The 21,738-nt window shown below is 42.7% G+C and overlaps 1 protein-coding gene across 1 annotated transcript; it reads right to left on the minus strand.

Moving 5' to 3' along the window:
• Positions 1-6,929: 6,929 nt before the first annotated feature.
• Positions 6,930-16,163, minus strand: LOC117973527 (protease-associated domain-containing protein 1-like). The gene is made up of 5 exons (XM_034926320.2): positions 15,986-16,163; positions 13,300-13,400; positions 12,071-12,180; positions 11,441-11,608; positions 6,930-9,276 (listed from the first exon to the last, which is right to left on the minus strand). Exons 1-5 carry the CDS (start codon positions 16,062-16,064, stop codon positions 9,156-9,158), a joined length of 579 nt encoding a protein of 192 aa, XP_034782211.2. The 5' UTR covers positions 16,065-16,163; the 3' UTR covers positions 6,930-9,155.
• Positions 16,164-21,738: the final 5,575 nt, after the last annotated feature.

The following is a 21,738-nucleotide window of genomic DNA, read 5'->3' on the forward strand; positions in this document are numbered from 1 at the left end:
CAAACAACCTGCATTGCCGATTCTCTTTGTTTCTTTCATTTGCGTGTTTTACTGCTGTTATTGAATGTTTCAGACATATTTCTGATTTACTTTATACTGGGGGTGTGCAGATGCTTATGGCAAACCAAATGATCATTTAGAGATATCTCAAAATAACTTCCTGGTCATTTAAAGATAGACAGGAAGTCCATTCAAAACATTTTCACAGGAAGTAATTCAGAGATATCTTGAAATTACTTCCTGTTCATTTAGCGCTATCTCTAAATGAAAAGGAAGTAAAAAATAATGTACAGATATCTCTAAATGACCAGGAGGTTATTTAGAGATCTCTCTAAATGATAGTTTCAAAATTAAATGAAGATATCTTCAAAATGGTTCATTTATAGATATCTCAAATTCATTTAAAGATATCTGCAAATGATTTACAGATATCTCTAAATATCTTAAAATGTAATTTCTAAATGACAATTTGGCTTGCTAGAGATACTAAGGTTTTCCAAGTAATTCCCTTTAAAAATAAAATAAATAAAAAATGTTTATTCAGAAGTAACACTTTAAAAAAAAAACTACTAGACAGGCGATCCTTCAGAAACACCTATACCAAGTATCACCTACACAGCTTTAGAACAAACATAATCCAGAGATAGAAATAAGACTCCTATTGCATAGCAGTTTCACCCATTCCAGGTTTTATTACGAGCTTGATTAGCCACAGAGTATAGGTAACAAGCTCAGGTGTGTCTTATTAATAAACTCACAGTAAAACCAGGATTGGATCAAACTGCTCTGCAATGGGAGTCTTATTTCCATCCCTGTGTAAATCACAAGCACATCAATTAATGGATTTATTGAATACCTGCCAACAAACACTTCATAAAGGCAGCTATGAGTATGACTTTCTGCACACCCCTACTATCTATATTTCTAAGTTTTGAATGGACTTATATCTTAAAGCAAATGTATTTGTGTGTGTGGATTGAGAAGAATGGTAGTTCCTCGCGCCAAGTTATCAGCGAGAACTGCCAGAGACTCTGTACAGCAAGGATGGTTTACGTGTTTTCAGGGTATTGGTGCAGCAAAAGTAAATCAGTCAAAAGAACCACATCACTTTTAATTTGTAGTTCCCAACACTCTTAGGTGAAATGTAGAAACAAAAGTCAATGCCTGTGTGGCAAAGTGGTTTGCAGTGCGCAGGTGTAGAGGTGATGCAGTGCTCAGGAATAACAAACACAACACAGTTCAGGTGAAAAACAGCTCTTTATTTGTGCAGCAAATAACAGTAACTGGCCCTCCACAGCGATGTGTGTGGCACAGGTAAACCCTCCTGGGTTCAGTCCTGAAATAATAAGAACACTAATAAAGACACACACTTTACACACTCACACGATCACAAGTGCAATAGTGAGTGCTCCGAGTGCAAGTGCTGAATTATACAGCAGCTAGTGAAGCAGTAATGCAGTGGTGTAGTGCAGCTAATGAAGCAGTAGTGCAGTGGTGTAGTGCAGTGGTGTACATCACTTAGTGAAGCAGTAGTGCAGTGGTGTAGTGCAGTTAGTAAAGCAGTAGTGCAGTGGTGTACAGCAGCTAGTGAAGCAGTAGTACAGTGGTGTAGTGCAGTGGACAGCAGCTAGTGAAGCAGTAATGCAGTGGTGTACAGCAGCTAGTGAAGCAGTAGTGCAGTGGTGTACAGCAGTTAGTGAAGCAGTAGTGCAGTGGTGTAGTGCAGTTAGTGAAGCAGTAGTGCAGTGGTGTAGTGCAGTTAGAGAAGCAGTAGTGCAGTGGTGTAGTGCAGTTAGAGAAGCAGTAGTGCAGTGCAGTTAGTGAAGCAGTAGTGCAGTGGTGTAGTGCAGTTAGAGAAGCAGTAGTGCAGTGGTGTAGTGCAGTTAGTGAAGCAGTAGTGCAGTGGTGTAGTGCAGTTAGTGAAGCAGTAGTGCAGTGGTGTAGTGCAGTTAGTGAAGCAGTAGTGCAGTGGTGTAGTGCAGTTAGTGAAGCAGTAGTGCAGTGGTGTAGTGCAGTTAGTGAAGCAGTGGTATAATCCGGGGTTGGGGCTGGTTTTTAGCAACAGCTCCCCGATAGTTTAGCCGTCTAATAATGACAAATACAAGTATTAATAGACAGACCAAAACAACACGAAAAACTTGCTGTTTCTTTTTACAACAGTGCGTCCTTTATAGGTCTTTCCGTAACCATAACAAAGGAACAGATCGCTCGGCCACATCCCAATATAACTTCAGTCACTCCCCCTTCGGTAGCGAGTGCAATCACGTATCCTCCAATCCATGACTGACACATCGCCTACCGCAGTAAGGCGATGACTTCTGGCATTATGACTCTGCTCCCTTTCTGGATGGCTGACTTCCGACTGGCCCTGGAATGAACTGTCAAACCATCCAGTGCAGGGCACGCTGTTCCTGTTATACAGCGCCCTCACAGGTCAGGAGGGAGATTGTTGACTAGGATTCATTTGCTCTCTGTCACAGCCGGTCATACAGTAAGAGAAATACTGGTTGATGAGAGTAACACTATGTGTGGTCCCCACTGGACAAAAAGGAATGTTAATTTCTGAGAATTAGCCATGCTGAAGGTTGGCCTATATATTTGGTAAAAGTAAAACACAAATATAAATAAATACATTATTATTATTATTATTATTTATTTCTTAGCAGACGCTCTTATCCAGAGCGACTTACAATCGTAAGCAAATACATTTCAAGTGTTACAATACAAGTAGTACAATAAGAGCAAGAAATACAATAACTTTTGTACAAGCAAAGTACAAGTGTGACAAACCACAATTCAATAATACAGCAGATAATAGTGACAGTTACATCAGGATATGATTAAATAGTGATAGTTACATCAGGATATGATTAAATACAAAGTACTACAGGTTAAACACTTGGCAGATTACAGCATTCTGAAGTACAGGATTAAATGCAGTAAAATAGGGGGCAGATAAGAGCAAAATAAATAATAATACATCAATAAATATTGAAAAAAATGAATACATAAATCAATATATAGACATTTATTTCTTTCCTTATCTATCTTGATATTTATTTATTTCTTTTTCACTATCAAATATAAACACTGCCATTTAATACTGTATGAAACGAAAATAAATACTCAACAGTTCTTGTTCAATTGTATATTAATTTTATATTTTTGTACATAAAGGTCGTCATGCTTTCATATATTTTTACTTTCAAATTAATAAATATATTGTAATGACCCGGACAATTGCTTTGTTGCAGGACTTGTTGTCTGTTCAGTTTGTCTTGTCTGTGTTTTAAGTTTCATGTATTGTAAGGGGAACGGGTCGCACCGTTACTTGGGAAGGGGGAGTGAGTGAGTGAGTGAATGAATGGGAGAATGTGTGTTGCTGTTTTCGGGGGTTGCAGAGCATGGATGTGACTGGCTGATGAGCCGGACAGCGGCTAACGGGGTGCATGAGCCTGGGGACTGGAGACAGTCCAGCGCTGAACTTGAATGAGAAACTGTGGGTGCGACTGAGCGAGCGTGTGAGCTGTGACTGGAGAGAATATGCAGTGAAAGTGCCAAGACTAAAACGCAGGGTTATTATTTTGGTACTGTGAATTCCAGACCCTGACAGGAATTCTCTGTAGTTTCAAATAAAACAAACATTTTGAGAATTCAACACCATCTCCTTGAATACTACATTACTTTCTAAACATGAAAACGTTACAATATACTAAATGAACGGATCAAGCTTATTATGATAGTTTGCAAAATCAGATGAAAGCTTTCAATACAATCGAGATAATACATAATCATTATTTACAAAATCTTTTTCGTCTCATTGCTAAAACTGTAACTTTACTGCTATACTATTCGCAAATGTTGTGAAATGGAAATACAAGCTTTGTGGTGTGAAAGTGAGGGCGTCCGCATTGGAAGCATGTCTTGGGTTCAGTGAAAGTGAGGGCGTCTGCATTGGAAACATGTCTTGGGTTCAGTGAAAGCCAGGGCGTCTGCATTGGAAGCATGTCTTGGGTTCAGTGAAAGCCAGGGCGTCTGCATTGGAAACATGTCTTGGGTTCAGTGAAAGCGAGGGCATCTGCATTGGAAACATGTCTTGGGTTCAGTGAAAGTGAGGGCGTCTGCATTGGAAGCATGTCTTGGGTTCAGTGAAAGCCAGGGCGTCTGCATTGGAAGCATGTCTTGGGTTCAGTGAAAGCCAGGGCGTCTGCATTGGAAACATGTCTTGGGTTCAGTGAAAGTGAGGGTGTCTGCATTGGAAGCATGTCTTGGGTTCAGTGAAAGTGAGGGCGTCCGCATTGGAAGCATGTCTTGGGTTCAGTGAAAGCCAGGGCGTCTGCATTGGAAGCATGTCTTGGGTTCAGTGAAAGCCAGGGCGTCTGCATTGGAAGCATGTCTTGGGTTCAGTGAAAGCCAGGGCGTCTGCATTGGAAACATGTCTTGGGTTCAGTGAAAGCGAGGGCGTCTGCATTGGAAGCATGTCTTGGGTTCAGTGAAAGCGAGGGCATCTGCATTGGAAACATGTCTTGGGTTCAGTGAAAGCGAGGGCGTCTGCATTGGAAACATGTCTTGGGTTCAGTTGCCACACAGGGTTTATATTGCAGACTTTATTTTTTTTATTTAAGTGAAACAAACACATTTTTCGCCCCAGTTGTTTCTACTAACTTGTCTTGTGTTTTTCAGGCACAATAAAAGCGGATCGAACTTGCATGAGAAACACAAGCCAAGTTAGTAGAAACAATCGGGGCAACCTTGGCCCCCATCGGTTTTACAGTTGTGCCTGTTTGCTTTGTGCTGGGCAAGGTTGCCACAATGGTTTCTTGAAACTTGGCTTGTGTTTTTGATATCTCCACTTTAAATGGCTGGGCACTTTTGGTAACTTGGCGTGTTACACATTTCCAATGTGTTTTTGTTTCAGATAGTAAATACATTAGCATTCGTATTACACAGTGTTACCATACTTATCAGAGAATAATAACGTTACTCCATCATGAAAATGCACTCTCGCTGTGACCAGGCTTTTATTTATAGATCCCTTTTTTTAACAGGTAAAAAAAGGAAGAAAGGTGAACGGACAGAGAAAAAAGTCAATAAGATGCTGAAAAATCTAAACAAGAGTGTCGTCTTCGCTGGAGGGATTGACTCTCGCTGCTGGAAGAGCCGATACCCCTCCCGGGCTGGGGATCCAGAGAGTCTGCAGACCAAACTGCTTTTAATGCTTTTCATTAGGGATCCAGAGAGTCTGCAGACCAAACTGCTTTTAATGCTTTTCATTAGGGATCCAGAGAGTCTGCAGACCAAACTGCTTTTAATGCTTTTCATTAGGGATCAGAGAGCCTGGAGACCAAACTGCTTTTAATGCTTTTCATTAGGGATCCAGAGAGTCTGCAGACCAAACTGCTTTTAATGCTTTTCATTAGGGATCCAGAGAGTCTGCAGACCAAACTGCTTTTAATGCTTTTCATTAGGGATCAGAGAGCCTGGAGACCAAACTGCTTTTAATGCTTTCATTAGGGATCCAGAGAGCCTGCAGACCAAACTGCTTTTAATGCTTTTCATTAGGGATCCAGAGAGTCTGCAGACCAAACTGCTTTTAATGCTTTTCATTAGGGATCCAGAGAGTCTGCAGACCAAACTGCTTTTAATGCTTTTCATTAGGGATCCAGAGAGTCTGCAGACCAAACTGCTTTTAATGCTTTTCATTAGGGATCAGAGAGCCTGGAGACCAAACTGCTTTTAATGCTTTCATTAGGGATCCAGAGAGCCTGCAGACCAAACTGCTTTTAATGCTTTTCATTAGGGATCCAGAGAGCCTGGAGACCAAACTGCTTTTAATGCTTTTCATTAGGGATCCAGAGAGTCTGCAGACCAAACTGCTTTTAATGCTTTTCATTAGGGATCCAGAGAGCCTGGAGACCAAACTGCTTTTAATGCTTTTCATTAGGGATCAGAGAGTCTGCAGACCAAACTGCTTTTAATGCTTTTAATTAGGGATCCAGAGAGTCTGCAGACCAAACTGCTTTTAATGCTTTTCATTAGGGATCAGAGAGTCTGCAGACCAAACTGCTTTTAATGCTTTTCATTAGGGATCCAGGGAGTCTGCAGACCAAACTGCTTTTAATGCTTTTCATTAGGGATCCAGAGAGTCTGCAGACCAAACTGCTTTTAATGCTTTTCATTAGGGATCCAGAGAGTCTGCAGACCAAACTGCTTTTAATGCATTTCATTAGGGATCAGAGAGCCTGGAGACCAAACTGCTTTTAATGCTTTTCATTAGGGATCCAGAGAGTCTGCAGACCAAACTGCTTTTAATGCTTTTCATTAGGGATCCAGAGAGTCTGCAGACCAAACTGCTTTTAATGCATTTCATTAGGGATCAGAGAGCCTGGAGACCAAACTGCTTTTAATGCTTTTCATTAGGGATCCAGAGAGTCTGCAGACCAAACTGCTTTTAATGCTTTTCATTAGGGATCCAGGGACAGCTAATGGGAGCTGCCTGGGAAGTGCTAGAAACACGGGACCAATAAGTCTGTGTTTTTATTAAAAAAAAACTAAAAATGTATGGAGTCCACTCACCTGCAATGTGTGTTTCTGTCTGGTGAATAAGCGACTGGATTCTTGATCCTCAGCGCAGTCTTAATCACCTTCAACCTAACCTTCCATCAATGTAATTTCTGGAAGGTAAATCTATAGAATAAATACAATATCCTTTGTTTGGAGAGTCGGGATGCTTTATATTGCTATAGCATGACCGATCTAAGGAATGCAATATTATCCTTTCTTTATAAATATATACTATGATCATGCTGGACTCTTGTTATTAAGAATATTCTATCTGCAGTGTTGGAATTTTAAAAATCTATGTTCTGTTTTGTGTTTTTTCCTTCACAGCCATATTGTTTTTGGTCAATAAAGCAAATATGAATATATATATATATAGATTTTTATTGTAATACCAATTGTTGTACAATCATTGAAAGTAACATTACAGTTATCATTAAAGTATGTAAAGTATTATTGAAAGCACTCATGACTTCAAGGTAATGTTGCATTTTACTCACCCAAAATACATTTTACTCACATAGTGTCTAAACTGGAGAGTAAAATACTCAATGATCCAAAACCTTATCTGGAGCGCTGCCTATATGTAATCACTGCTTGAAACTTAACATATTCAATAACACATGTTTCTAAAGTCTTTTTCACTGTAAAAACATGTGCTGCGGAATTTGTTAAGTTTCTTTTAGCATTTCTAAAAGTAACACTAACAATCCAACTCCTGTTCAGTAAATGGGATTCACAAAACAAAGAAAGGTGTGACAGGGTGAGGGACATGCAGTGGTGAAGTTCGACTGTGTGACGGGGTGAGGGACATGCAGTGGTGAAGTTCGACTGTGTGACAGGGTGAGGGACATGCAGTGGTGAAGTTCGACTGTGTGCCAGGGTGAGGGACATGCAGTGGTGAAGTTCGACTGTGTGCCAGGGTGAGGGACATGCAGTGGTGAAGTTCGACTGTGTGACAGGGTGAGGGACATGCAGTGGTGAAGTTCGACTGTGTGACAGGGTGATGGACATGCAGTGGTGAAGTTCGACCTCCCGACACACAGAGGTGCTAAAGCCATTACCTTCCTTCCCTTGCCAGGATGGAACAGACCAGGGTCTATGGCTGGTTTACGGTGGCCAGCTTGGTAAGGTCAGCCACACAGACACTTTCAACCTTCCCTTCTCCAGTACAGAGATTAAAGAGATACATCTGCCAACTAGTGATAGGCGTACCAGTGACTGGGGCGGCGGAGATTGAAAGTATATAAGGGGACTGTGATGGCTTGGGAGTTAGTAGCGTTTGCATTGCAGATATCCCACTGATTTGATTAGCATTTTCTTATTTGTTTAATAAAAACATCCAAGATCATGCTGAGGTTCTATGCTGTTCTGCACACGTCTTCTACAACTCAAACGAACCCAAAGGGATCTGCCTCGCCCTTTAACAGACACAGCTGGTGATTGGAGAGCTGCTTGAGGACACAAGAGACTCCACCCTCCCTCCCCAGAGTCCCTCTGAGTGAACAGCTACAGCCAGATTTTTATCCTTATATACATGTGGCCAGGTTGAACTGGCAACCAGTTACCCAATTTAACAAACAGAGATTTACTGTGCCCCTGCCTGCCAGATCTATTCATAACAATAAAACAAACAGTAATTATACATGCACGTATTGGCATCATTTGGAAGACATCACCTGCTTGAAATATCCCATCGCTATCAGAATATGTAATGAGCCAATCACAATGCTCCCGGGGTCCTGGTTCCAATACAAGAGCCTCCTGTCGGCGTCAGGTGGGCCGCTGTTCTTGCTCTTGGGCTGGGAACGACAATCTGACTTTTCATTGGTACCAGGTCCAGATAAATAAGTGATCATGTGGATGCTGTATGCACTGTATCCACTCCTGTGCTGGATTGTGTTGCTGATCATTGGGCCCCCACCCGACTCTGTGGCAGCCCTGAATAGATTATCTTCCACTCTCGAAATACTGGACTTTCCACAGAATTCATCATTGAGTGTTTTAATTTACTGATGAACAGTAACTGCATAGAATCAAAAACCCAGAGTGTAAATACATGTTCTGTGCAAGATTGATTTGACTGAACAACAGCCTTACAATATTTGACAAAGAAACAAAACAAAACAATCAAAGAAGGGGCGTTTCCGTTGTTTTCAAAGGGAGATGTTTGAGGTGCACAAACCCTAAGCATACACACAGAGCCCACGTCTCTGGAGCAGGACTGAGTGTCAATGCATTTCAATCAGGTGTATAAAACACTCGCTCACAGGGCAGACCTCCACTCCGGGCTCCACCCACATGAAAGGGAAATAAATCAAAACATATCCCAATAGCAGATTTTTAAATACATTTTTAAATATACTTCAAAGCATATTTAGAAACATTTGAAATACTCATATAAATGGCCAATACAATACATTGCAACATTGCACAATATAACTTAGATTATGGAATGGAAATGTATTGCAACATATCTGAAATACATTTCTAGTGCTTTGAAATATACTGCAATATATTTGTCTTCCATGTGGGCAGAGGGTAACGAGAGAGCAGGGGCCCCTCCCTCCCTCCCTGTCCGAGCAGTGTCTTCCCTACCAGAGGGTCCAGGGGGGCTGCATGAGCTGGAAGGAGGCAATGCTGGACACATTGACAGGGATAGAGATGACAGCCCACGGCAGGGCATGCTTCTCCAGCGACCTCCGAATCATTAACCTGCAGGGGGAGGAGAGACTGTGTTTGGAGTGGCAATGATGAGCGATTCAGCAGTAGTGGTTATAATAGAAAACTGTGCAAAGATGCAGGCAGAAAACTATCAAAGCAATTGCAAAAACTCTTAATTGGCAGGTAAATCTTTGCAAGCATCACCAAAAGTCAAGCAGAGAACCCCCCTTCCATGTCAACCTTCAATCAATGACAGCTACCATTAATATTCAAGCCAGGTCAATTTAAACCCACCTCCCAGCATGTACCTCGCCAGTCTCCCTCTCCCAAATTCAAATTCAAATTCAATTCAAATTCAAAAAATGCTTTATTGGCATGACAAGATGAAATTGAGTTTTGCCAAAGCAATTCAACAATGAACATTATCACAAACAGTCCAGACAATACAATACAACAACAACCCTCCCTCCCTCCCTCCCTCCCTCTCTGTATTTACAGTGGACATGGGTGGACATGGGTGCGCATGAGTGCCTGGTCCCCGTGCTCCAGGGTGTCTACACCAGGGTCTGTCTCTCTGTCTCTCTGGCTGTGGCAGGCAGCTACATACTGGGCAGCTAGCTCTGCTGTCTGCTACTCCTCTCCTAACAGAACTGGCAGTTTTTCTAAGTCAGAGAGCAGCTGGAATGTTGTGGCCTGATTGGCCAGTTTGGGGAAGTATGTGTCCCTGATTTGCTTATACTGGGGACAGTGTAACAGGAAATGCATTTCTGTCTCTACCTCTCCCAGATCACAGTGACAGCACAGCCTTTTTTCTTTGGCAATCCAGGTTTTTTTGTGCCAGCCAGTTTCGATGGCCAAGCTGTGGTCACTGAGTCTGTACTTGGTCAGGATCTGTCTATGTTTTGTGTTTTTGACCCTGACCAGATATTCTGCTAGGGTAAATTCTTTTTTAGGGCCAGATAGCATTGTAATTTATTTTGTGATTCAATTTCGTTATTCCAATGTACTTTATAATTGTTTTCCAGATTTAGATTAATTTGTTTCATTTTTTGTGCTGGGAGTTTTTTGTTGGTGGTGTTCTGAAGCTCGCTGGTGTTAATTTGGCTCAGTTGGCTGAGCTTCAGTACCATTCTACTGAGGGGATTCTCTTGTGGGGGCTGTGTGCAGCTCCGCAGTGCAGTGTGGTGGTAGGACTGCGGATCAGCCTGCTGTAGATGGATCCAGTAGTTGAGCGCTCGTTTCTGTATGGAGTAAGGGGAACCGGCCCAATTCAGCCCTGCAAGCGCTATTGGCTGCACTCCTGTGAACCTGCAGGAGGTGTTTATAAAATTCCAAATGGAAAATTTCTATGGGGCTTTGATCCCATTTTTTATAATCGGGGTTCATAAGGGGACTCCATACTTCACTACCATACAGAAGGATTGGCTTTATTATGCTGTCGAAAATTTTTAGCCAAATTTTTATTGGTGGTTTAATTTTGAATAGCCGATTCTTTATTGCATAAAAAGCCCTGCGCACTTTATCTCTTAATGCATTTATAGCCAGGTTGAAGTTCCCAGACGCACTGATTTTTAGACCCAGGTAATTGTAGCTGGTGCTGTGCTCCAGTGTGTTGTTTCCAGGATGAAGTGGTACCTGTTTCTCCCTCTTTCTCCTACTCTCACTCACCACTCTCTCTCTCACCTCTCTCTCCCAGTCTCTCTCACCTCTCCCTCTCCCAGTCTCTCACTCACCTCTCTCCCAGTCTCTCGCTCACCTCTCTCTTCTCTCTCCCAGTCTCTCGCTCACCTCTCTCTCCCAGTCTCTCGCTCACCTCTCTCTCTCTCCCCCAGTCTCTCGCTCACCTCTCTCCCAGACTCTCGCTCACCTCTCTCTCTCTCCCAGTCTCTCGCTCACCTCTCTCTCTCTCTCCCAGTCTCTCGCTCACCTCTCTCTCTCTCCCAGTCTCTCGCTCACCTCTCTCTCTCTCTCTCCCAGTCTCTTGCTCACCTCTCTCTCTCTCTCTCTCTCCCAGTCTCTCGCTCACCTCTCTCTTCTCTCTCCCAGTCTCTCGCTCACCTCTCTCTCTCCCCCAGTCTCTCGCTCACCTCTCTCTCCCAGACTCTCGCTCACCTCTCTCTCTCTCCCAGTCTCTCGCTCACCTCTCTCTCTCTCTCCCAGTCTCTCGCTCACCTCTCTCTCTCTCTCTCTCTCTCTCTCCCAGTCTCTCACTCACCCGTCTCTTCCAAGCAGGAACAGCGCTGGGATGCTGGTGGAGACTGCAGTGCCGTCCTGCACCATCTCCACGTAGAGGCTGTCGTTATCATATGCATTGTCAGCGATGAGGACCGCCTTGCCACCCGCTTCCTCCACCCGGCGAGCCTTGGAGAGGAAAGAGCACCCTCTGCAGGACAGAGAGACAATCGCACTGCATTCACACCATTTTAAAAATCAAACCCAGTTTAATATCACCATAAAAAAGCTGTCTCTGAATGGTGACAATAAGAGGAGCTGACACTTATCAATTAACCTGGAAGAATTAGCATCACAACACTATAAATTATCCTGCTTTGCAGAGCACAGTAAACATCATCCTTCTGGCTCTCTTCTCTCTCCAGCTCATTAATACAGGTGGGTGCCCTCTCCTCTCAACAGGTCATTAATACAAGTGGGTGCCCTCTCCTCTCTCCAGGTCATTAATACAGGTGGGTGCCCTCTCCTCTCTCCAGGTCATCAATAAAGGTGGGTGCCCTCTCCTCTCTCCAGGTCATTAATACAGGTTGGTGCCCTCTCCTCTCTCCAGGTCATTAATACAGGTGGGTGCCCTCTCCTCTCTCCAGGTCATTAGTACAGGTGGGTGCCCTACCCTCTCTCCAGCAATGTGACCTGTCCCTCCAGGAACGCTGCGTTCCTCAGCTCAGCACAGCCATCGGGAGGCTCTGCCAGCACCAGGTAGATCTCCTCATACAGCTGGGTCTGAGACAAACAAACAAGACGTTAGGGAAACAGGGATGGCAGGAAGACTCCCATTGCATAACAGTGTCATCCATTCCTGCTTTTACTATGACTTTAAAAAAACACACCTGAGCTTGTTACCTATACACTGTGGCCAATCAAGCTCGTAGTAAAACCTGGAATGGGTGAAACTGCTTTGCAATAAGAGTCATATTTCTACTCCTGGGTAAACCTCTCCTGCTTCTGTATAATAATGCGTACTGAAGACATTCACACAATCGCTTTACACCCAATTATAAATTATGAGGTAGCTGAAAGACAAGCAAAAAGGGATAGAAGTAAGACTCCTAAGCACAGCAGTTTCAGCCAGTCCAGGTTTTATTATGAGCTTGGTAAGCCACAGCGTATAGGTAACAAGCTCAGATGTGGCTTTTAATACATTCCTAGTAAAATCAGGAATGGATTGAACTGCTATGCAATCATCCCTGCAGTAAACAGAGATCAAGCTGAAAAAGACATTGGGGTCTATTATAATTATCATCTCATCAGTGGAGGATCTTACTACCACCGAACCTCACTTAACTGTATTTCTGTTGTACAGTAAAACCTGGATTATCTGAAATTCAATGATCTGAATACCTCTGTTATCTAAACAGCCCCCTGTTCACCTGTCTTGTGTGTAGGGCTCTTTGTCACAGTTAATGCGCTATTCAGCCCTTCATTTCTGGAAATGTACAGAACAGTGTAGTACTGTATGTTATAACAGCTCCATTTTATTTTCTAAGCATTTATCGGAAAACACTGAAGAATTAAAGAAAGAGACACTTTTGGAATGCTTGTACCAATCATAAAACCAAAACACTCAATAACTTACAAATACAACTACACAGGTGTGTCAAGGTACAACTACACTTACAATTACACTGGAATTGCAATGGCAAACTACCCAATTACACTGTGACTGACCCCAGGTCTAGTATGCAATACATTAGTTAACGTCTGTGTTTCACAAGCTTATTTTTACACACAATTCTAAATGATTTACACTCAGATAACACTTAAGTTGTTGTGACCCTTTAAAAGCTAAAGTTCAACCCCTTCAAAGCCAGATGGAAAGGGGGGGAGGGGGGTGATACTCACAAAGACCCCCCCGAAATCTTGAGCGGGAGCCGCAGTGAAGATGTAGTCGATGTCCTCGGGGCTGAGAACTCTGAAATACAGGAAGTCGTTCACACCGAGACCTGCAGGGAGTGAGAGAGCGCGGGAGGGAGGGAGGGAGGGAGAGAGCGCGGGAGGGAGGGAGGGAGTGAGGGAGCGCGGGAGGGAGGGAGGGAGGGAGGGAGGGTTGGTGGTAGAAGGAATGCGCGGGAGAGAGGCACAGAGGAAGAAGAGCGTCACTGAGTCTATCAGGTTTTCAGCACACTGCAAGAAGCTCAATGCAAATATCAACATTATACAGCAGTTTGGAGTGAACTATGCAGACATATGGCTAATGTAAAGAATCTGGGCAGGCCGCTGTTGAACACAGTGGGGCAGCAGCACAGTTAACAAGTACAGTGCTGGAACTGGTTTTGAGAAATACTGGAACTGCTCTTACAGAATGTCACGGTACTGAATGGACAATCTATGATGACTTGTGTAAAACACTCTGAGCTGTCTCTATTTTTTTTATTGAAAGGGTTATTACTCAATTTTGATCAAAAATAAGATAAGAACTCAGAACGAATCCCTAATCCGAACAGTGTGTTCCTGTATGCCTTGTATTAGCCACTAGGTGGAGCTCTCTTTACAGGTCATACAGAACAAACTCTAGCACAGCAATATGATTAAAAACAAAGAGTTTAAAATGAAGAAGAAACATTTTAGTTGTTGTTTGTCAGCTATTTCAAATCCATTCACAACCTTAATGCAGTGTTCAAAGAAATGCCTTTTCAAACAGGTATGTTTTAAATGAGACATAGAAACAGGAAGAGACTGCTTGTCTGACCAAAGGTGGTAAGGAATTCCAATGGCTAGGGCCCGGGGCGAGGTAAGAGGATGTGAGGTAAGAGGATGTCCTTTCACTCCTGGTACTCATTTTACACCTAGGAAGTTGCAGTAAACTGGCATCCTGTATCCGGGATAATAATTCTGTGCTATATAATGGGGAAAGCCCATATACTCCTTATAGGTAAGGAGTAGGATCTTAAAGGCAGATCTAAATTGTACCAGAAGCCTGTGTAACAAGGTAAAAACTGGGGTGATGTGATCACATTCCCTAGAATTCATTAACACTCTCCCAGCGGCATTCTGAACAATCTGAACATGTGACAAAGCCTTTTCAGCTTGGACATCAGAGAGCATTGCAGTAATCAATCCTAGAAGAAACGAAAGCATGGAGAAGTCTCTCAGCGTCAGGCAAGGATAGGACCCGAGTCTGGCTATAGTTCTAAGATGAAAAGAGGTGAAAGAAATGTGAGCTCTTCAGTTTGCTGTCTGTTTGGAGTTACATCATAGTTCATTCGCCATGTGATTTGCACAGCTGGGGCTTTGGGCTTCAATATGTTTTCCTCATGGACTGTTCTGTTCCAGTACCAACATGCAGAGCTCACTCTGCGGTGCTGGAGGAGTCACAGTTGCCCTGAATATACCACAAGCCAAGCGACCTTATGCCAGTTCTGTATGGTAAATTGCCCTCCGTCAGGTTCAAACAGACAGCTGAGGGGTGACATCTCAGGGATTTTCACAAGGATTTCTTCTACAAAGCCCCTCTCCAAACCTAGAAAACAGTCATCCCTTTGCAGATGCCGACTTTGAAACAGCTGCGTTCAAAACTAACAACGTTATCATCCAGACACACACACAGTACATCCCTACCGGCATTACGATGAATCACATGTCAACCGTATGTACTGAGTAGTACAGGATAAGAAATGGCAACAAATGAAAACATGAACATTGCATCAGCGGTATTTCAAATGTAGTCTCCAGGCACGCAAGAAGGTCGTCGGTGTCACGGCGATTTACATTATGTGGAATAACTGGAACAGCCTGTGTGTTCTCAGGACACATATGACTATGCATTGTGACATGCACAAGTCATCTGTACCTCATCACCTTGCGTAGTTTAACCGATGATACTGTAGTTGGAAGTCTGCTAATATGCGCAATACAGAGACTAAACCACAGGAATGCTACCGATCCGAGACACCCTACCTGATTCTGAACTACATGAGTCCCTCGATCACGCTGACACAGGTCACATTTTATTGTTCAATCTCGGGGGCAAAAAAAAAAAAAGTAAAAATCTTTAGCTGTAGACAGTGCTGGGTAGTGGGCAGCCTGATTCTGAATATATCACTTAGCTTCCACTAATTAATCAAAATGCACCGTATTATAATACTACTACTACTAATATCAAAATTCTAACATATATTCATAGAAATCTTAGATTATCTTTGAAGGCACCACATGGTATGTAGCCACGCACTGGATTTAATAATATATTAACATTTCACGTTAATATTTTTTTTAAAAAGCCATTTACATTACTATCTGTGCATGGGGGTGATGACTGATACAGCCACGTACATCTTGAGATTGTCTGAGTATATACGCTGGTCGTGTATATTTGCTCACGTTAAAATATATTTTGTTTCCGCACCAGTCAACAATGACCGTCCCGGTGCCCACACCTGCATCCAAACACATTGTTTTCAATGTGGCGCTTTATTTTCAGAGCAATGCATTTAAATACACTGCCGTAGCAGCAGCTCCTGACTATGTACACAGACTGGAAGACAGGGGAGTAGGGGGATGCTATGCTGCGTACAGCGCCAGCTCCTACCTGTCGCGAGCTGTGGAAGATGAATAACAAGCCCCAAAACTTTAAGACAGAACAGCAAGCCCTGGATTCCTCTGATCATTCTGGGTGCACTCAGACCCCACGTCTCGACCGTCGCTCGTCTCACTCACAAGCCTGTGGGTTGAGAATCACTCCGCGTAAGAAATGCTCGTGGAGGGAGCGGGCTGTGATTGGTTGCACAGAAATGTCGTCATTTAAAGCGACCCGCTTCCAGGGCTGCCAGATTGGCGGTTTTCCAGCCAAATATGGCTTGTTTTGAAAGCATTTAGCGGGAAAATACTGTCTCTGGCGGTTTGGCTATTTTTTTTGGCTGTTTTTACCGTGCATGTTTTTTTGTTTTTTTTCTATTGCTTTTCATTATGAGGGCGTCATCAGTGAGGACTTCAATCACCACAATGCCTTGCACGCTCTACCACGCCCTCCCCTGGGCGGGACTGTTCTGGAGCTCAGCATCCAATAAATGACAAATCACTCAAATGCCCACACTTGCATTGAGCCAATCCGGCTGAAGAACATGGTGAACCCGCCTACCTCTTTCATCAGGACTGGTTAATATGGGGAGTCTTACAGATAATTGACACTCGTATGCATTTGACCGAGGTTCTTGTTTAATTGTAAAACAGGGAGAAATATATATATATATATATATATATATATATATATATATATATATATATATATATATATATATATATAGCTATATAGATATAGATATAGATATAGATATATTAGATCGCATTTGATCTCATCACATAAGAAACACCAGTGCTTATACTGTAAATAGTGAGAAAAAACAAACAAACAAGCAAGCAAAGCCCATATATAAATAAATAATTTATAATATTACTTACCTGTTATTTTTTATTTTAAATAAATATGTAACACTTATGCTTTTGTAATATATATTTAAGTCTTAAATGGAAGTACAGATTTTTGGCTGGTTTCAAAAACACAATTTGTGTTTTTGAAGTGCAGTGACTTTTTATTGTGCTGATTAACAATTGACATCACGAAGATGCTGCAGAATGATCTGTCGATCTCGGGCAGGTGTTGTGACTCTCGGTCTCCCAGTTCGTAGCCTGTCATTGACAGAGTGTGTCTGGTTATACCGTCTCGCCAGGTTTGAAATTGGGGGCTGTGAGCACCCAAGACTGCGAGCCACAGTGCGCTGCCTGAGTCCAGCCTCCAACGAAGGCGCCGCTGCTCTCTTCACAGACGTGGCATATTGTTTTATTTTCTGTGATTTTCTTTATTGCTTTTATTCAAGCTTGCAATTCAACAGCTGAAATCACTCCATATCCAGAGTCCAATCAACTGTTTCTCTAATTAGGTGATTAAGTGCATATGCTTCAGTCACAGTCACTCAAGCGTGTCATGGTCAAGGATAAATGACTGAGTGATTAAAAAGAAACCAAAAACATTTTGTCAATGTCCATCATTTATATACCTCGAAAATAAATGTGTTATAATAGTGATACGTTTCATTTGATGCTCGGTATATTAATCCAGTTATTAAAAGTTGTGTATTTAAGTCACTAGGTGGCGCTGTGTAATGCCAAGTCTTTTATAGCTAATTGTTTCATGAATGTATTGCACGTTTGGTATTCAAGTTAAAACAATGGTTATTTGAATCTGGTGTAAATCATGTTTTCCTTCAACATTGTCTTTTACATTGTTATAACACTATTAATGGGGGGGATTCTGCTTCCTTGTCCAGGGGCTCATACTAGTAGCTACTGTATTTGGAATTTGAGATTTTTTTAAAATTTTTTATCATTGATTTAAGTAAAAAGTGACATTTTATGTTTTCGGTCAGAGCTGTTCAGTCGTAAAGGCAGGTAGATTAACACGGTAAGCTTACGTCTCTTTGAATGGATGTTTACTGTGTTTCTTGCCACCGCATAACAAACTGCCATTTTTATTTTCAGCTTCCAGTAGAGTTTTTCCATTGACCATTGCTGATTGTTACATTTTGAGTTGAATATTTTGTAATTACACGAGACGTAAATACAAGGAAGGCAGGGAGGGATGAGAGACGTAAATACAAGGAAGGCAGGGAGGGATGAGAGACGTAAATACAAGGAAGACAGGGAGGGATGAGAGACGTAAATACAAGGAAGACAGGGAGGGATGAGAGACGTAAATACAAGGAAGACAGGGAGGGATGAGAGATGTAAATACAAGGAAGACAGGGAGGGATGAGAGACGTAAATACAAGGAAGACAGGGAGGGATGAGAGACGTAAATACAAGGAAGATAGGGAGGGATGAGAGACGTAAATACAAGGAAGACAGGGAGGGATGAGAGACGTAAATACAAGGAAGACAGGGAGGGATGAGAGACGTAAATACAAGGAAGACAGGGAGGGATGAGAGACGTAAATACAAGGAAGACAGGGAGGGATGAGAGACGTAAATACAAGGAAGACAGGGAGAGATGAGAGACGTAAATACAAGGAAGACAGGGAGGGATGAGAGACGTAAATACAAGGAAGACAGGGAGGGATGAGAGACGTAAATACAAGGAAGGCAGGGAGGGATGAGAGACGTAAATACAAGGAAGACAGGGAGGGATGCGAGACGTAAATACAAGGAAGACAGGGAGGGATGAGAGACGTAAATACAAGGAAGACAGGGAGAGATGAGAGACGTAAATACAAGGAAGACAGGGAGGGATGAGAGACGTAAATACAAGGAAGACAGGGAGAGATGAGAGACCCTAAATACAAGGAAGACAGGGAGGGATGCGAGACGTAAATACAAGGAAGACAGGGAGGGATGCGAGACGTAAATACAAGGAAGGCAGGGAGGGATGAGAGACGTAAATACAAGGAAGACAGGGAGGGATGCGAGACGTAAATACAAGGAAGACAGGGAGGGATGCGAGACGTAAATACAAGGAAGGCAGGGAGAGATGAGAGACGTAAATACAAGGAAGGCAGGGAGGGATGAGAGACGTAAATACAAGGAAGACAGGGAGGGATGCGAGACGTAAATACAAGGAAGACAGGGAGGGATGCGAGACAAATACAAGGAAGGCAGGGAGAGATGAGAGACGTAAATACAAGGAAGACAGGGAGGGATGAGAGACGTAAATACAAGGAAGACAGGGAGGGATGCGAGACGTAAATACAAGGAAGACAGGGAGGGATGCGAGACGTAAATACAAGGAAGACAGGGAGGGATGCGAGACGTAAATACAAGGAAGGCAGGGAGGGATGAGAGACGCAAATACAAGGAAGGCAGGGAGAGATGAGAGACGTAAATACAAGGAAGACAGGGAGGGATGCGAGACAAATACAAGGAAGGCAGGGAGGGATGCGAGACGTAAATACAAGGAAGACAGGGAGGGATGCGAGACGTAAATACAAGGAAGACAGGGAGAGATGAGAGACCCTAAATACAAGGAAGACAGGGAGGGATGCGAGACGTAAATACAAGGAAGACAGGGAGAGATGAGAGACCCTAAATACAAGGAAGACAGGGAGGGATGCGAGACGTAAATACAAGGAAGACAGGGAGGGATGCGAGACGTAAATACAAGGAAGACAGGGAGGGATGCGAGACGTAAATACAAGGAAGGCAGGGAGGGATGAGAGACGCAAATACAAGGAAGACAGGGAGGGATGCGAGACAAATACAAGGAAGACAGGGAGGGATGCGAGACGTAAATACAAGGAAGACAGGGAGGGATGCGAGACGTAAATACAAGGAAGACAGGGAGAGATGAGAGACCCTAAATACAAGGAAGACAGGGAGGGATGCGAGACGTAAATACAAGGAAGACAGGGAGGGATGCGAGACGTAAATACAAGGAAGGCAGGGAGGGATGAGAGACGTAAATACAAGGAAGGCAGGGAGGGATGAGAGACGCAAATACAAGGAAGGCAGGGAGAGATGAGAGACGTAAATACAAGGAAGACAGGGAGGGATGCGAGACAAATACAAGGAAGACAGGGAGGGATGAGAGACGTAAATACAAGGAAGACAGGGAGAGATGAGAGACCCTAAATACAAGGAAGACAGGGAGGGATGCGAGACGTAAATACAAGGAAGACAGGGAGGGATGCGAGACGTAAATACAAGGAAGACAGGGAGAGATGAGAGACCCTAAATACAAGGAAGGCAGGGAGGGATGCGAGACGTAAATACAAGGAAGACAGGGAGGGATGCGAGACGTAAATACAAGGAAGGCAGGGAGGGATGCGAGACAAATACAAGGAAGACAGGGAGGGATGCGTAACGTAAATACAAGGAAGACAGGGAGAGATGAGAGACGAAAATACAAGGAAGGCAGGGAGGGATGAGAGACGTAAATACAAGGAAGACAGGGAGGGATGAGAGACGTTTATAAAGGAGGGGGGGTGAACTACTAAGAGATAAAACAATTCAAATAAAAACAAAATCTAAACAAATCCATTTACAACGATATTGAATTCAATCTTTCTTTCACTCTAAATAATTACTCTAAAAGCAACGCGACTCGCTCGATTGCTAACAGGTTTATTGCTCTGTATCCCCGAATTGCAATTTAAATAGCGCCCCTTTTAATGCAAACACATGAGATAATTAATAATTCAAGTCGTTTCTTTGTTAATTCTACATTTTGCTATTTGTTAAGTTTAACAAGCCGTGTGTATCCAGACAGGATATCTGTATTTTACGAAATCAGCGGTGTGTCGTAACTACATCCTCCTCACAGTGAGAGGAAAGCCGCCTGTTTTCATTAAGGAATATAGCACTACAACATATTTGAGCTCGATTTAATCCAGCCCATGGTTAAATGATGCCAATTACATCTTTAAAGACAGGCAGAGAGAACAAATAAATGTAAAAATCTACCAACCCTATATTAATAAGTAACAGTTGCTACCAAATACCAAGCAGTGGTGCACTGCCTTTAAAACTGGAGCTTTGTTTCCCAACGCGTCTCCACAGCGAATGTACGAAAGGCGGAATGTTCCCGAGTAGCACGGGTGTGTGTAACGTGTTTTCAAGTCTGATCTGTGTTACGTTAGAGACCAGCACAATGTATAATGTGTGAATAGACCTATAAACGTGTCCAATAGAATGAAAGCATTTTAGTGCTGAAGATTAATGTATTTTATTTGTATTTATTTTAAAGACATCTACATCTGATAGCAACGTAGTTAATACATTGTCTTGTTGCTTCGAATCTTACATAAATACACTATGTAACACAATTTTTGTTCCTGGGTAGTAAGTGTTATTTCCTAATTGCTTATGCCTCAAAAGTATAGAAAATGGCTATTATTCCCCACAAACTTTGCTTTTGTGACCAGGACAGTGATATTTTGAAATTTACCTATTTCCAATGAGAAAACAGGCAAATTTGTGTCTTTTCGTTCACATAAAGTCAGAAAAAAACAACATATGAATCCAAATTAACATGTATTTATACTAAAGTAATACAAAAATGACTACAAAAGATTTAGAAGTGAGTAGTTTTTCGAGATTTACGATTATACTGTAAATCACTTTCACGAATCAGCCCCCAAATGTAGTCTCCCATCATATTCTCGTTATACTGTCCTTGGTAGCAGCGTTCAAAGTCCAATATATCCTGGTGGAAGCGCTCGCCTTGCTCTTCCGAGTACGCTCCCATGTTCTCCTTGAATTTATCAAGATGAGCATCAAGGATATGGACTTTGAGGGACATCCTACAGCTCATTGTGCCGTAGTTCTTCACCAGAGTCTCAACCAGCTCCACATAGT

The sequence above is a fragment of the Acipenser ruthenus genome, chromosome 1, assembly GCF_902713425.1.
Source record: "Acipenser ruthenus chromosome 1, fAciRut3.2 maternal haplotype, whole genome shotgun sequence".
Taxonomy (NCBI): Eukaryota; Metazoa; Chordata; class Actinopteri; order Acipenseriformes; family Acipenseridae; genus Acipenser; species Acipenser ruthenus.